Here is a 14,794-nt window from a genome sequence, read left to right on the forward strand (position 1 = left end):
AGGTACCCAAGTCTTCTGGCTAAAAGTCCACAGTGATACTCCATAGGAGGCTATCTTGCTGAAAATCCTTTTCCTTCTCCTTTTATTCTCTTTTTATCTATCAAAATTTTCATTTTCTAGTGCAATGGATTTCAGCATGGTGAGAGCAGTCTAATTAGAAACAATTTCACAATATAATATCTAAAATAGCTACATGTCTTCTCCAGCTCAGTGTTGTTCAGATCTTCTCCTCTGTGAAGACCTCTCCAGTCCCTTCAGGCACACTCAGTCTTCTGGAGGAAATGAGCAGATAACCAGAGAACAACAATTACCTCGCTAATAAAGCTTCATCCACTTGCTAAATTGCCTGGCAAGAACCCTTCCAGAGGATGGCTTCCACAAAGCTGTGGTCTCCTCATCTCCTGTCAACTGATGCTAGATAGATTCTCCCTCTGATCTTAGCTCCTCAAACTCCTGGCTCATAGACAGGCCCAGGAAAACCCTACTCCCTCTTTCCTGCGGGAACTGAGTTTGTACCTTATTGGTACTGACAGTCAATCTTGCTTATCTAAGTGAGATATGAAACCTTTCTTGGTATCCAAATTTGGCAAAGCTCCCTGTGGACCTGCAACCTTCCTGCTCTCAGGAGCAACAGTGGGGCTAGAGAGGCTGGGCTGGATGTGTAATTGATCCTTCCCACATCACTAACATGCCTCCCTGCAAACCATGCCTGACCCGATCCCTAACAGCCAAGGTTTCATTCACCTGAGTCTCATGTTTTCAATCTCTTCAACAGACTCCCTCATCTCAAAGTCTATGTCCAACTGCAAAATTCTGTGTGGTAGCATCAGTCTTTTTGGGTCACTGTCCATCTGTTTCTGTTGTTTGCCACAGTTTACAATTTGAAAAAAAAGAAACTAACTCAGACAGGGTTACTCAAAAATATTTGCCCACTTCAAATTCTTAGAACAATCTAGGAGTTAGATATTATTGTAATGCTTCCCCCCCATGGTTCCTGAAATAGGCATGTTCTCTTGGTTATTTTTGTATCTCTTGACCCTCTGTATCAAGTGCTTTTGCCCAGCTCCATTTCCCCCCGCTTCAGTGAAAGCCCTGAGTGTCTTCCTTTCTCATTCTCTTCTGCCTTCATAGCTCTGGCCTTCACATCGGTATCCATTACAAGCCATGCTTGTGATCCCCAATTCTTTATTTCCAATGGCAATGGAGAATTTTCTTTGAAACTCTAGTCCTATATTTTCACTTAGCCACATGGCATCAACATCTAAATGTCCTGTGGCACATCAAACCATAGCTCTAGGTCTCTCCCCAGTCCCTCGCTGCCATGTCAACTTTCTCTACTGGCACTGCCTTAGTGAAGACCCTCTTCATTGCTCCCTGGGATGATTCCAACCAGTCAACCAGCCTCCACAGTGAGCCCCACAGCTTGGCATAGACTAGTCACTCAAAAAAAAAAAATCTGAACGGAATAAATTAATCAAGTTCAAAGTTTATGTCATAGGGAAATTCTACAAACATAATTTTGCCTAATATTTAGATAGAAAAACTTAAATAGAAATAAATCTGATTTATATGTCATCTGAAGGATCATAATTATAAAATTTTTAAGTCACAGAATTCCATTTTTTCAATATCAATCTGAAACAAAGTGACTTCAAAAAGCAATTGGAATAGCTAATGATAATTATAATTTTCATGAGGAAGATTTACTCTATTACTCCTATTTCTAAGTTGAAAGATTTTTTTGGTGGGACTGGGGTTTGAACTCAGGGCTTTTCATTGCTTGCAAAACAGACAATCTACTGCTTGAGTCACACCTCCAGCCCAATTTGCTCTGGTTATTTTGGGGATGGGGGTCTCACAAACTATTTGCCCACACTGACCATGAACCATAATGTTCCTAATGTCAGTCTCTCAAGTAGCTAGGATTATAGCTTTGGGCCATCAGTGAATAGTCCTGAATTGAATGATTTTTTTTAAAGAAGAACCAACATTATGGCAGTAAATGGTGATTTTTTTTATTGCATGCCAACAGAAATTGTTAGAGAGGTGAAGACATTTCCATGTTTTGCCCAAAGTCTGATACATAATTTGCACAGTTGGACTGATTTTAATATGGAAGCTTAGAACACACTGAAACTCTTCAGTTTGTGGCTTTTATCTAGTGACAGCTTCAGCGGTAATTTTTAAATAACTGAGCAAAAACCTTTCAATCTTCACAATCCACTTCTCTCACTGCACATGCCAACATGACAACACCTGGAATTATCAAATAATTTTCCCAATAAGATAATACTTACATTTCAAATAATTAGCTTTTTAGGACACATTAATGAATACATGCATTTTGCATACTAAATGGCATCTTTGCAAGTAATGAAATAAATAAGATCATTAAGAAATGCTGATTGAAGGAGTCAACTTAAGATAAATGGATCACCAATCTCATTTCAACCTTCTTAATGACCTTCAACTTTCAAGTTTTTTCACTGGGAAATTCCCTTTTCTGAGATGCTGGGCCTGGCCAGAATGCTGTTTCCTTGTTCTCTGAAGGCTCCTCTTCATTATAGAGCAACAGTGTCAATGGGAGGGGCACACATACACACATGCCTCAAGACTGATGCTACATTACAACCGTCCTGACAAAGAAAGAAAGAGATCCAGGCCATATACTGAAGCATTCATTCATTCATTTTTTAAGATACCACCACTTCATATTCAAATATTATGAATAATTTCAGGCCTTGACTTCATACCTAAGCAAAACAAATCCAAATAAACTAAAAAATAATACACATTTTCAAACCCTGGAAATCTAACTACTCATTGCTTCATTCTGATTTCTTATGTTCTCTTCCAGCCATTAGGTACATGAGTATTAGAAAGGACCTGGCAGAGAGCTTAGTACACAAGTATTAGAGTATTGGAGGAAATAACTTAAAATAATTATTAAAATAATTTTCATATTTGTTTCAACTGAAAAACATTATCTCAAGTTTCACATTAACCCACTCATATCAATACTTTGGGGTTTAATTAGGTCAATTTTTATAATCTAAAAGTTTCTACTCAAGTATTTTTCAAATATTTTCTGCACACAAATATTAAAGTAGTTTGAAAATACTGTCACTTTCATGTAATGCCTTGCTCTCTCCTCAAGTAGGAGTTTAAAGTCTCACTAACATCAATTTCTATCATTTTTGTTATGAAAAATGCTCAGGTGCTAAACATCATTCATATCATGCAACTAGGCATGATTCCAATTAGTCCTGAATGGAACACAAATGACAGCTTAATAAGCCTCAATTTGCAGCTCTTTGAACATTTGATGATATCACCATTTTGCCAATCATTTCTTGCACTCTGGCTTTAACCTCTCTGTCACAAAAAATTACCTCAACTACACAAATGAAGACATCAGAGATGTCTCTTACAGAACTGATTGGGTCAGAAATCCAAAAATGGCTTTTTTAAGACATCAAGGATGAAGAGTTTTTCATCCAATGTCCCCTCAAAGATAATTTCTGTCAACATTCTTAGTAATTTCACTGAGGCAGAGGTGGAGGAGAGAAGGAAAAGCAATATGCTAGAGATCCTTTTCTCTGTCAATGTAGATGACATTCAGCATGTAGAATAATGATTTATTCTGGAATACATATTATAAAAAGGATTCCATCATAAAATTTTTATTTTGACTAAGATGCCTCTAGACTTAAGGCAAAATTGCATCAGCATAAATTTGTTTTTGAGGAGTCTAAAAGCAACACACTTTCTAATTATTCCTTGTGTTTCTATGGAGAAAGTATCCAGTTTGAGTTTGTAAACCATCACTGATCTTATTTCTAAAACGTCTTCACTAGCTTTTGTCATATAACAGAATATTCATTTAGATTAATTTAGGGAAGATAATATTACCACTGAACTCTTTGAAACTTAAAAATTCAATTCATACATGAATAGGTAATATGTAATTGTCCAAATTACTAGGTTAACATAACAAAGATCCACCCATAATAAACTATTCACAAGCCATACTTCACCAGTGTTAAATGCAAATGACCATGGCAGCAGTTCCTTCCTTTCTGCCTGCCTTCCTTCCTTCCTTTCTTCCTTCCTTCCCTCCCCTCCCCTTCTCTCTCTCTCTCTCTCTCTCTCTCTCTCTCTTTCTCTCTTTTTGAGTAACTGGGGACCCAACCCAGAATCTGGCATATTCCAGGCAAGCATTCTATCACTAAGCTACATCCTTAGCCCCCCATGCAGTTTCTAAACAATTGGTAGGCCCCATTGATCTAAAAACTTGATGGATTCTTACTGAGGACATACCTTTATATTTTAGTAATAATGTGAAAATCAGAAGTGAGAAGAAAATATATTTCAAAGAAAATATTAAGAGATGCATATCTCTTCAGAGTTTAACTTATCTCAAACAGAGAAATGGTCATGGACTGTAGCTGTGTAGAAAGAATGAAAGTACTGACTAAAACTTGATTTGGATTTACGTAGTCTGAATGATGAGTATTAGTACTTTAAACCTAGCAACATACCGACATTCCAAACTTGAAAACGTAATGGATCGCTGCAGAATAAATAAAATTCAAAGACCACACTCCCACATATGGAGTAGGGAACTTCACCACAAGCTACAGCTACACTGACTATTGTTACATAACCCTTGGCAGTTTACTTACGCTTTCTGAATCTTTTCTCACCAATAAAATGATCGTCCTTTGACCTAGGTAAGAAGGTCAAAACAAATTTTACAAATAGGAAATATCATCCTTACAGATACTGAACAGTTACATGAGACAGTGCAATGAAAGGACATAGCAGAGAGTTTAATACACAGAAGGCACACAATAAATACTAGTTGTTGTTGCTGCTGCTGCTCTCCAACATACACACAAACATAAAAATCTCATGCTGTTCTACAAGGTGCTACTTATGAAAAGTGGAAAGCAAACAGCATTATTAAATTATAACATCCAGTATGGCAAATCACTGACAGAAATACAAATTGCAGTTGCTCTGAGAATCTCAGCCTGGGGAACAGAGTATAGTGTCTCTCCCACGTGAGGCAAAGATACACATATAATAACCTGTTCCTTTCTGCCATGTCCAAATCTTTCCCCAAACCGCAAATCTGTCTTAGGGAAGACTGCAATATAAGGAAAGAACACCGAATTAAGTTTAGATATTCTGATCTGCTAGTTCTGTAACCTAGGATGAGATAATATCCTTGAATCCCAAGTTTCTTATCTGTAAATTGACAATAATTGGATGTGGTCATCCCTTTAAATTAGTTAAACTGGCTATATTACTGCTGGATACTTAGACACTTGCTACAACTAAAGTTTTCAGATCTGGTGGAACAACCTGTACACAATGACTTCTCGTTCCTCACGCTACTCCTAATTTTCACTACTGCAGAGGGAGCATGTTGCATTTTGTTTTTAAAGTATTGCCAGCATTTAATTACCTGGTTTTCAAGAACAATTTTGATATTTCCACAGATATTCATTAACTATAATGAGAACAAAAGATAGATTTTTAAATAATTTTTAATAGCTGATACAAAGTTGGCAGGTCAAAGGGAATACTTTGTATCTTATTACTTGAAAGTTTCACTTAAAGGAATATTTTTTATTTAATAGTGGACCACATACCATATAATGTGGTTTCCATTGTAACTACCATATTTAAAAAATATTCACAGAAGTACAGATATACTATATGTAATACTTCTACAAATGTATCCTTCTTAGAGAAATAAATATTCTTGTCTGAACATAGAGTTTTGATTTTCAAGCTGAATTTTCTCCAGGTTGAGAACCAAGTTGGATTATTTATGATAGCTTAATTATGGGTAATTTGCTACTTTTGTATTTATAAGATGATAATAATGGTACAAGTTTAGAATTATAATGGGCAAAGAAAGTTGATGATCTACAAAAGAAAATACAATCCTTATGTTAAGTGGCACATGCTTGTAAGAACTAATTGTCTTACACATATCAATTTAAATAGCAGTATGTAATTAACGTAAGCATATTAGTAAACTTATTTAACAATATGGGTCCATTAGACACACCATTATTGGGTACTAATAAGATCTTCCCATCAGTGTATCTGTGTCAAAATATAAAGGGGGATTTTTGCCTCCTTCTATTTCAAAAAATTATATGACCTAGAATTTAGTATTAGAAAAACAAAGAATACCCCCAACAAGTTTTTTTTTTTTAAACATTTCCTGGTTAAGAAACCCTCTTGAGCTATCTTAAATACTGAAGCTTGACACTATAAAACTTCATCTAAAGAAAATAAATAGAAAATTTTAATGTGTGGTTTTACCAGAAGTCTGCCCATAAAGTCTTATTTTCTTTTTTTTTTAAATTGCCCCTATGTTTTTTTTTTTTTTCATTTTTCTTTTATTATTCATATGTGCATACAAGGCTTGGTTCATTTCTCCCCCCTGCCCCCACCCCCTCCCTTACCACCCACTCCGCCCCCTCCCTCTCCCCCCACCCCCTCAATACCCAGCAGAAACTATTTTGCCCTTATTTCTAATTTTGTTGTAGAGAGAGTATAAGCAATAATAGGAAGGAACAAGGGTTTTTGCTGGTTGAGATAAGGATAGCTATACAGGGCATTGACTCACATTGATTTCCTGTGTGTGGGTGTTACCTTCTAGGTTGATTCTTTTTGATCTAACCTTTTCTCTAGTACCTGTTCCCCTTTTCCTATTGGCCTCAGTTGCTTTAAGGTATCTGCTTTAGTTTCTCTGCGTTAAGGGCAACAAATGCTAGCTAGTTTTTTAGGTGTCTTACCTATCCTCACCCCTCCCTTGTGTGCTCTCGCTTTTATCATGTGCTCAAAGTCCAATCCCCTTGTTGTGTTTGCCCTTGATCTAATGTCCACATATGAGGGACAATATACGATTTTTGGTTTTTTGAGCCAGGCTAACCTCACTCAGAATGATGTTCTCCAATTCCATCCATTTACCAGCGAATGATAACATTTTGTTCTTCTTCATGGCTGCATAAAATTCCATTGTGTATAGATACCACATTTTCTTAATCCATTCGTCAGTGCTGGGGCATCTTGGCTGTTTCCATAACTTGGCTATTGTGAATAGTGCCGCAATAAACATGGATGTGCAGGTGCCTCTGGAGTAACAGTCTTTTGGGTATATCCCCAAGAGTGGTATTGCTGGATCAAATGGTAGATCGATGTCCAGCTTTTTAAGTAGCCTCCAAATTTTTTTCCAGAGTGGTTGTACTAGTCTACATTCCCACCAACAGTGTAAGAGGGTTCCTTTTTCCCCGCATCCTCGCCAACACCTGTTGTTGGTGGTGTTGCTGATGATGGCTGTTCTAACAGGGGTGAGGTGGAATCTTAGCGTGGTTTTAATTTGCATTTCCTTTATTGCTAGAGGTGGTGAGCATTTTTTCATGTGTTTTCTGGCCATTTGAATTTCTTCTTTTGAGAAAGTTCTGTTTAGTTCACTTGCCCATTTCTTTATTGGTTCATTAGTTTTGGGAGAATTTAGTTTTTTAAGATCCCTGTATATTCTGGTTATCAGTCCTTTGTCTGATGTATAGTTGGCAAATATTTTCTCCCACTCTGTGGGTGTTCTCTTCAGTTTAGAGACCATTTCTTTTGATGAACAGAAGCTTTTTAGTTTTATGAGATCCCATTTATCTATGCTATTTCTTAGTTGCTGTGCTGCTGGGGTTTCACTGAGAAAGTTCTTACCTATACCTACTAACTCCAGAGTATTTCCTACTCTTAAGTCTTATTTTCTTTATTTAGAATAAAAGTGAAGTGTTAAAAGGTTTTCCCAACCGCCTTTTAATGCCTGAAATTAAACTTTGTATGTTGCACCAAAAACCCACTTAATACTTAAAACACATTGAATTCCACTCCATTCTCCCTGTAATCCAAATAACTGGGTATGAGGGGATAAGTATCAAAGTGTGGTGTGTGCACAGCTGGAGCACCAGGAAACCTCTGATGTGACTGTGTGTGACCAGGGAGAAAAGGGAACAAAGAGCAGGGTGCCATTAATAGCAACAGCCTCGCTAGGTTGGGGGAACTATAGAGTTCACAAAGTCTGGTTTTTCCAAGCAATTAGTTCAGTATGACCCAAAGAAATAAAAATCGTTACTACTTGAGAACAAAGTAAATAACATTAATTAATAAGTATTAATGATGAAATACTATTTTGGTTATGCAGGTAGGTAGGGTGTGAACCATTTTAGTATAGGTACAAAAGTCTTTAACTTCTGGAATGAAATATTGTTTGATTTTATGATTTCTAATTATAGTATTTCATAGTATAAATTCAGAGGGCAAAAGAACTGATGTAAGATAGAGAGCAATGCACTTGGTAATCAATGTTGGGACTTCATTTCTGATGTACTGGGGTTTGAACTCAGGGCCTCACACTTGCTAGGCAGGTGTTCTATCACTTGAACCACATGCCTAGGCCTCTTTTGATTTATAATATCTAAAAAATTAGATGTCTCAAAGCTGCTTTGTTTTTTTGATTTGAGAATAATGGTTTTTTCAATAAATTAAAAGAAAAATTCGATACATTAATATAAAAGTTGCTAACTACATTTTGTGAAAGTACTCAAAGAATTTAAAGTTTTCTCACCAGATTCAATTTGCAATTGTCTTAATATACAGAGAATACCATTAGTTAATAGGTCGAAGTCTTTTATGTTTATTCCCTTGTCTCAATCTTTCCCAGACTTGAGAGACAACAGTCATGGATATCTTTCACTGCACAAATAGAATCACATAATCCATTTCCCTCTTTGCTGTGGCTCCTAGGCAAGCTCAGAAGTAAAACTTGCATTTAAATGTAGCATTTTTTAAAGTATAGTTTTTCTAATGTAGCTAATATCATCTATTGCTTAATTATTATTCTGCTATATTTAAGTATATGTTTATTATAAAATGCTACCATAACATCTTTAGAAAGAAGTAGGTATACAAAGAAATTAAAATAAAAAGTTTTCTACAGAAAAATGCTACCAGAAACCATGTACATAGGTATACCAATGTACATAGGTATACTCTACATTTTGATAAATTTGCCCTTTGAGTAGCCTTGAAAGACAGATAGCAATGCTTAATCTCCTGAACGCACACACACACATGCATACACTCATTTATAAATAGAGATTTATATGATGGAAATAATGTATTGTTATTAAAATCTAATTTTAAAATTATCTTATATCTTTTTAAGAAAGCTTTTAAATGTGAATCTATATAGCAAAAATCAAGATGATCTGTCCACTTACTATGCAAAACATTTTTAATTACGATGAGAATCATGATTCTCAGTTTTTGGAATCTAAAGCATTTAGATGTCAACATATGAAAGATCCGTAGTTCACATATGAATGCTAAGTTTAATGTATTTTTAGATGTTGTGATAACTTCCTCTAAGAATACCACATTTAATTTGCATAATCCTGAGAGTAGTTCACAGTGGCTGCTGGGTACCCAGACTCCTTGATCTGTCTATACAGCAACAGGTCACAGAGCCATCCTAAGATTGACACCATTCTCTGGGGTGGGTCACAAAGGTGCTATGTGACAGTCGTACACTATTCATACACAACACTCATTTAGGCAACACACATAAAAGATCAAGAAACCTCTAAAAAGCCCAGGGTCCTGAAAGGACAATGAAGGGATCAAGGAGTCTATGTTCTATTTTTCTTCTAAGTCAACAGGATAAAGTGCAGATATTCTTCCACTATATGGCAGTACAAAACCAAACCAAGAATTACATATACAACTGCCAAGTTAGAAGAAGCTTTCTAATATGATATTTATAAATTTTTTATCTTAAAAATGTGGTTGAATCAATTAATCCTGGTAAATGAGAAATATTTGATCACAAGGTCATAAATTTCTACGTGTTGCCTGCTACTGACAGGGATGCTTTTTCTTAAACATTATGACTTTAGGTAGGTATCAAACTGAACATCTTCCACGAGGGTGATAAAATTTAATGCTCATTCTAAAAAATTTAATTATCACAATATAGTATATCCTGCTATTGAAAAGTATCATGACAAAAATATAATGTACACATAAAATAATTAGCTAACTGTACCACATAAAATAAGAAAATGATTAATTGCCTTTAGGTATATTACTACATCTTATCATTGTTCTATAAAAGTGAAATTGCTAGAATAAAAACCTGTAATAATTATAAAACATATCTACCAAAAGGGAGGTCCCAGTTGGTATGACTCACTTTAAGGTAACTGACTATATGATAATGATTTTCTTAGCATACAATATACTATGTATTTGGAAGAGGCTAAAAATAGATTTTAAGGCTATTATCCTCTTTTAAGAATATGATAGAAGCTAAGCAGAAAACAAAGCCATAGTATCCAAAATAGATAATGCACTGATCTTGTTTTGGTTTTTTTAAAATAGTCCTTTTTACAAAATGGCCACCACTGTTAAACTGGAACAGCCAAACATTAACTGAAAAGCAAATCTCTCTGGAACTAAAATAAAAAATACAATCTAGTATTTAAGATTTATGTGTTTGTTCTGCATTACACAACACAGTGATTTTTTTAAAAAATCTTCCATTTTGAAAAGCATATACCCACTTTTTAAAAAATCTGTGAATGGAATCCAGTATTTAAAAGGTATTATACATTAGAATTTTTAGGCCACTGTCATGAAAAGATATAGTTTGAAAACTTAAGACTTACCTGAAGGCAACTTTGAATTAATATCCTCAGTGAATAACCAAAGATAAACAAATTATTAGCACTTTAGTACATATGATAAGATTTTTAAAAATATAACTTATTGATAAAACTTTTTTAAAAATTGTATTCTCTAAAAATAGTGAAGTCCAACATACACAAAATTACTTTCCTTTTCACCACAAATGCGTTTACCCTAAATTTCCATTACTTACTGGCATTCTCATGACAGCAATTCCAATTAGCAAAACGTTCCAAGGATACAAAATACGAGAAATATTCTTAACTAAAGCATTTGTAGAGATCATATAGTCCACATACTTAATATTCCAATGAGAATAAATCTAATTATTAACAATATTATACCATGTCTGTGGCTTAATAATACATAATAATTCTAAAATTTCCCTTTGTTATGATTGGATGAACCGCACCCTTATATGGTAGACACAGCACATGCAAAAACACAAAGATTCCCTCTAAATTTGTCCTCTACTTGTGTCAGCTTTCCACAATAGCATCAAAATAGTGGGAAGTTATGTAAACTAATGAATTTTATTGTATCCATTATTTGATTTTACTATGCAAAGATCCTACCCTGACTCAGATCCCACATCTCTTATCATGGGAAGACAATGTTTGGGCTTCTCATCATGTTGAAGGAGAATATGTTTGAAAATATTTTTAATAAATTGTATGACTAAAAATCAAAAGATTAGCACATAATTTTTAAAGAGAGTAATGAGGTTGATGGCAAAAGTTAAATGCATGTTGATTTAACAAGAACCACTTGACTATTCCGGAACCATGACTACTACAATGATCACCTTTTAGTTAGCAACCACCATAAAACAACCAGAAAATACTTTTCTTATGAATGCATATTCTTGAGAAAAATTACTGAGCACATCCATTTTGCATCAGTTATTCTCCAAAAATATAAGACAACCAAAGGTCAAATGAAACATAGCCAAAGCTCTTATCCTTTGCCTTATCACCTCTCGCTCTCCACTAGAAAACTAACATCTTACTTAATTAGCAGCATTTTTATGTTTAGATAATTATAAAATTGCTTAAATACATACATAATAAAATGTTTTCTGTTGTTTGGAAATTATATTATTTTGGGAGGAAGAATAACCAGGGGAAGATGCTTAAATGTGGTGTGGTTAATATGGTGAGATTTCAATGGGAAAAAGAGGTATTTAGACCTCATATATGATATGGTTTTATTAGAAAAGAAAATTACTTTTTTATTGTTGTCAATTGCTCTTAAATGTTTCTTTAAAAAAATTTCACAGCAATCACCTCAAGAGGGTACATTAAAGGCCCTTGATTATATATACACCCTAAAGAATGTATTGTATCACAAAGATATATACCCAATAAGAATTATTTTCATCTGAAATTTATAAAGATAATTTTCCATGCTGACAGTGCACATTTCATCCATAAGTTTGAAGAGTCAAATGCTACCACAGCTGGGGGTTATTCTGCCAAATGGCTTCCAACAGGGGCTACAGAGATGGAGGCTAGGAGGCATGTGTATGTGCATGCAGGAAAAAGCAACAGACCTGATGAGAAATAGCCCGTCTCTGGAGTCATTTTTATCAATTACCATCTGAGTGATCTAATCAAATATAGAGACTCATGACAAAAAAAGCAATATTAGGAAGAAAAAGCAAATGTTAAAACAACTGTCTGATTACCTACAGAGATTAAAACAAAAAGCAAGGAGTGAGGCTGATACATTTCTTATGGATTTTCTAAGGCTGAGGGGAGGGGTAAGGAGCAGATACCTTTAAAAAAAACCATCATGAAAAGAACTGAGACAAGATTATAAAAAAAGGGGCCAAGTTATAGTGCGCCATGAGATTTTTAATCTGGCTACCTGTGGTTTCTGTAGTTAAAGCCTTATTCATCCACCAAACGGGAGGTGGGGTGTGGGGAGAAAAAAAAAAATCACATTTTTATGTCAGTTTTGCAAATGATCAAACAGCGTGCATCAACAAGAATAAGAAAACATTGAACGCTGATGACTTTTTAAAAAACAGATACCCGTTTTATCAAATATTATTGATAATTACCTGTGCATCTCGTTTCTTGAATTCTTGAATTTGATTTTCGTGCTCCATATTGGCAGCGCGAAGCTGTTTCCCCAGGTTTTCAATTTCCTGTTCATGGTCTCGGACTAGGCTATCCTTCTCTGCGTTATGCTGCTGTAATAGGTGCGTCTTCTCCTGTTCATGCTCCAGCTTCAGCTCTACTATCTGATTGGACAATGAGGAGGACAGTTCATCAACAGAACATCCTTGTCGTCATGACAACTCATGTACAGCTTAATTTTTCTCTAATTGTCCATGTTGAAAATTTTATTTTTGCATCATTATTACCTCACTCTTGAAATACCACAATTTGGTGGGGGAACTTTTATCCAAACCTTGTAATATTCAAGACAATTGGGCAAAATCAGGAAATCCTTTTGCAATCTGCTGACACAAATATCTGAACGTTGAAAACAATTATGTTGAATGTTAAGTATTTCCTCCCCCAAAATTCGGGTATTACTGATCAGCAATGGTTGTAAATGGTTAATATTCAGTATGTTTTGCTTTTTGCTTAAATATATACATGTAAAAAGCAGCAATTAAATCAGTCAGTTTTCCTTATGATTTTTCAAATAAATGGTCTGAGTTAAATACGCATCTGGATTTTTGTATATACAGTTGTCTATTTAAAATAAAATGATAAATTTCAAAGCTCTATTATATCGTTGTCAGCTACGGTATACCAACATAAACAGATGTTATGTCTTCCAGAAGGGCACCTGCTGTGCTGCAAGCCTGTGCCATGATTTCATAAAAAGCATTCTATTCTCAGGATCCTTTCCCAGTCCATTCCACACTGGAGACTGTGACCTTGGCCAGTCTTAGCCTCTCCCTGCTAGACTGAATGGCAGCCTGAGACCAAGGGCCTGGTTGCCGCAGCTTTGATACTAATCCTCCCAGACTGTGCACAATGGCACCCTACCTGGCCTGCAAACTATAGCCAGCCAGGCTGTCTTTGAAGCAGGTGATGAATAGGGGACTGCAGGAAGCCAGCTTCCCCAGTGAACTCCAGGCCACACAGCTGCTAAGAACAGTCACTTGGATTTTTCTTCAGTTTTGGTGGATTTCAGGGGGAAAAACTGCTGTTATCTAGAATATGTTGTGTTATTTTCAGCGTGAGAATCCATCTTCAAAAAAGCTAACAGTAGGAGCCTGCTCCCAATCGATCTTGTTTTGTACAATGAATCACCAGATTACCTTATCTTAAAGCTATAGCATTCATTTCTCCAGGCATGCAAGCTGCACTAAATTTCAGAAGTTATTATCTTTTAGAATTTGAAATTCTCATTGCCTAGTTGCAAATTAAATTTGTTTTACAACATAGGTTTCAAAATATTTTCTCATTGTGACTTTAAGAGTTGGAAAACAATAAAGTTCTAATTATTCATAAATGTATTGTGCTACTTAGAAGAAAGGTATGCTAACTCTTGAACATACACATTTATGAGGACATATGATGTATAAATAATATGGAAACAGTGTATTTTGCATCTGAGACCAAAGATGTATTCTAGCGAATTTTTTTTAAAAGATTTAGGGGTTTTCCCTCATAATAACCCACTGCTGGCAATATATGGAAAAATAGTATAAATTTTCTCCTAATATAAATGCTAACAAGTAGATTATTTAAAATAAATGTGTATGTTTTACTCTATGATTCAAACAATTACAATGTTAATCTCAACAGAAGAGAAAAATTAATATTGTATTGTGATTTCAGCATTTTTCAGGCAGCTGAGTATATGAATTATTGAGTTGGAATATTTTTAGTTCTTGGACACATTTCTGTTTCACTCTGCATTATGCTATCAAGTATCATTATAACAAAATTTAAACCTTTAGTCAAAATAATTTCAGTATGTAACAACACACTAGAGAAAATAAAAAGCAGAAGAAAGTTGTACTGAGGCCTTCAAAAACCTCAAAAAAGTTGAG

General features: G+C 35.0%; 1 protein-coding gene across 19 annotated transcripts in view; it reads right to left on the reverse strand.

The window, feature by feature from the left end:
• Nucleotides 1–14,794, reverse strand: part of Cep112 (centrosomal protein 112) — a 459,140-nt gene that overhangs the window by 199,867 nt on the left and 244,479 nt on the right. For all 19 annotated transcript variants that reach the window (XM_074045313.1, XM_074045307.1, XM_074045308.1 and 16 more), the window contains one exon: nucleotides 12,839–13,021. In XM_074045313.1, coding sequence (XP_073901414.1) covers nucleotides 12,839–13,021 — 183 coding nt within the window. The remainder of the gene's footprint in view (nucleotides 1–12,838; nucleotides 13,022–14,794) is intronic.

Source organism: Castor canadensis, chromosome 11 (genome assembly GCF_047511655.1).
Source record: "Castor canadensis chromosome 11, mCasCan1.hap1v2, whole genome shotgun sequence".
Classification (NCBI taxonomy): domain Eukaryota; kingdom Metazoa; phylum Chordata; class Mammalia; order Rodentia; family Castoridae; genus Castor; species Castor canadensis.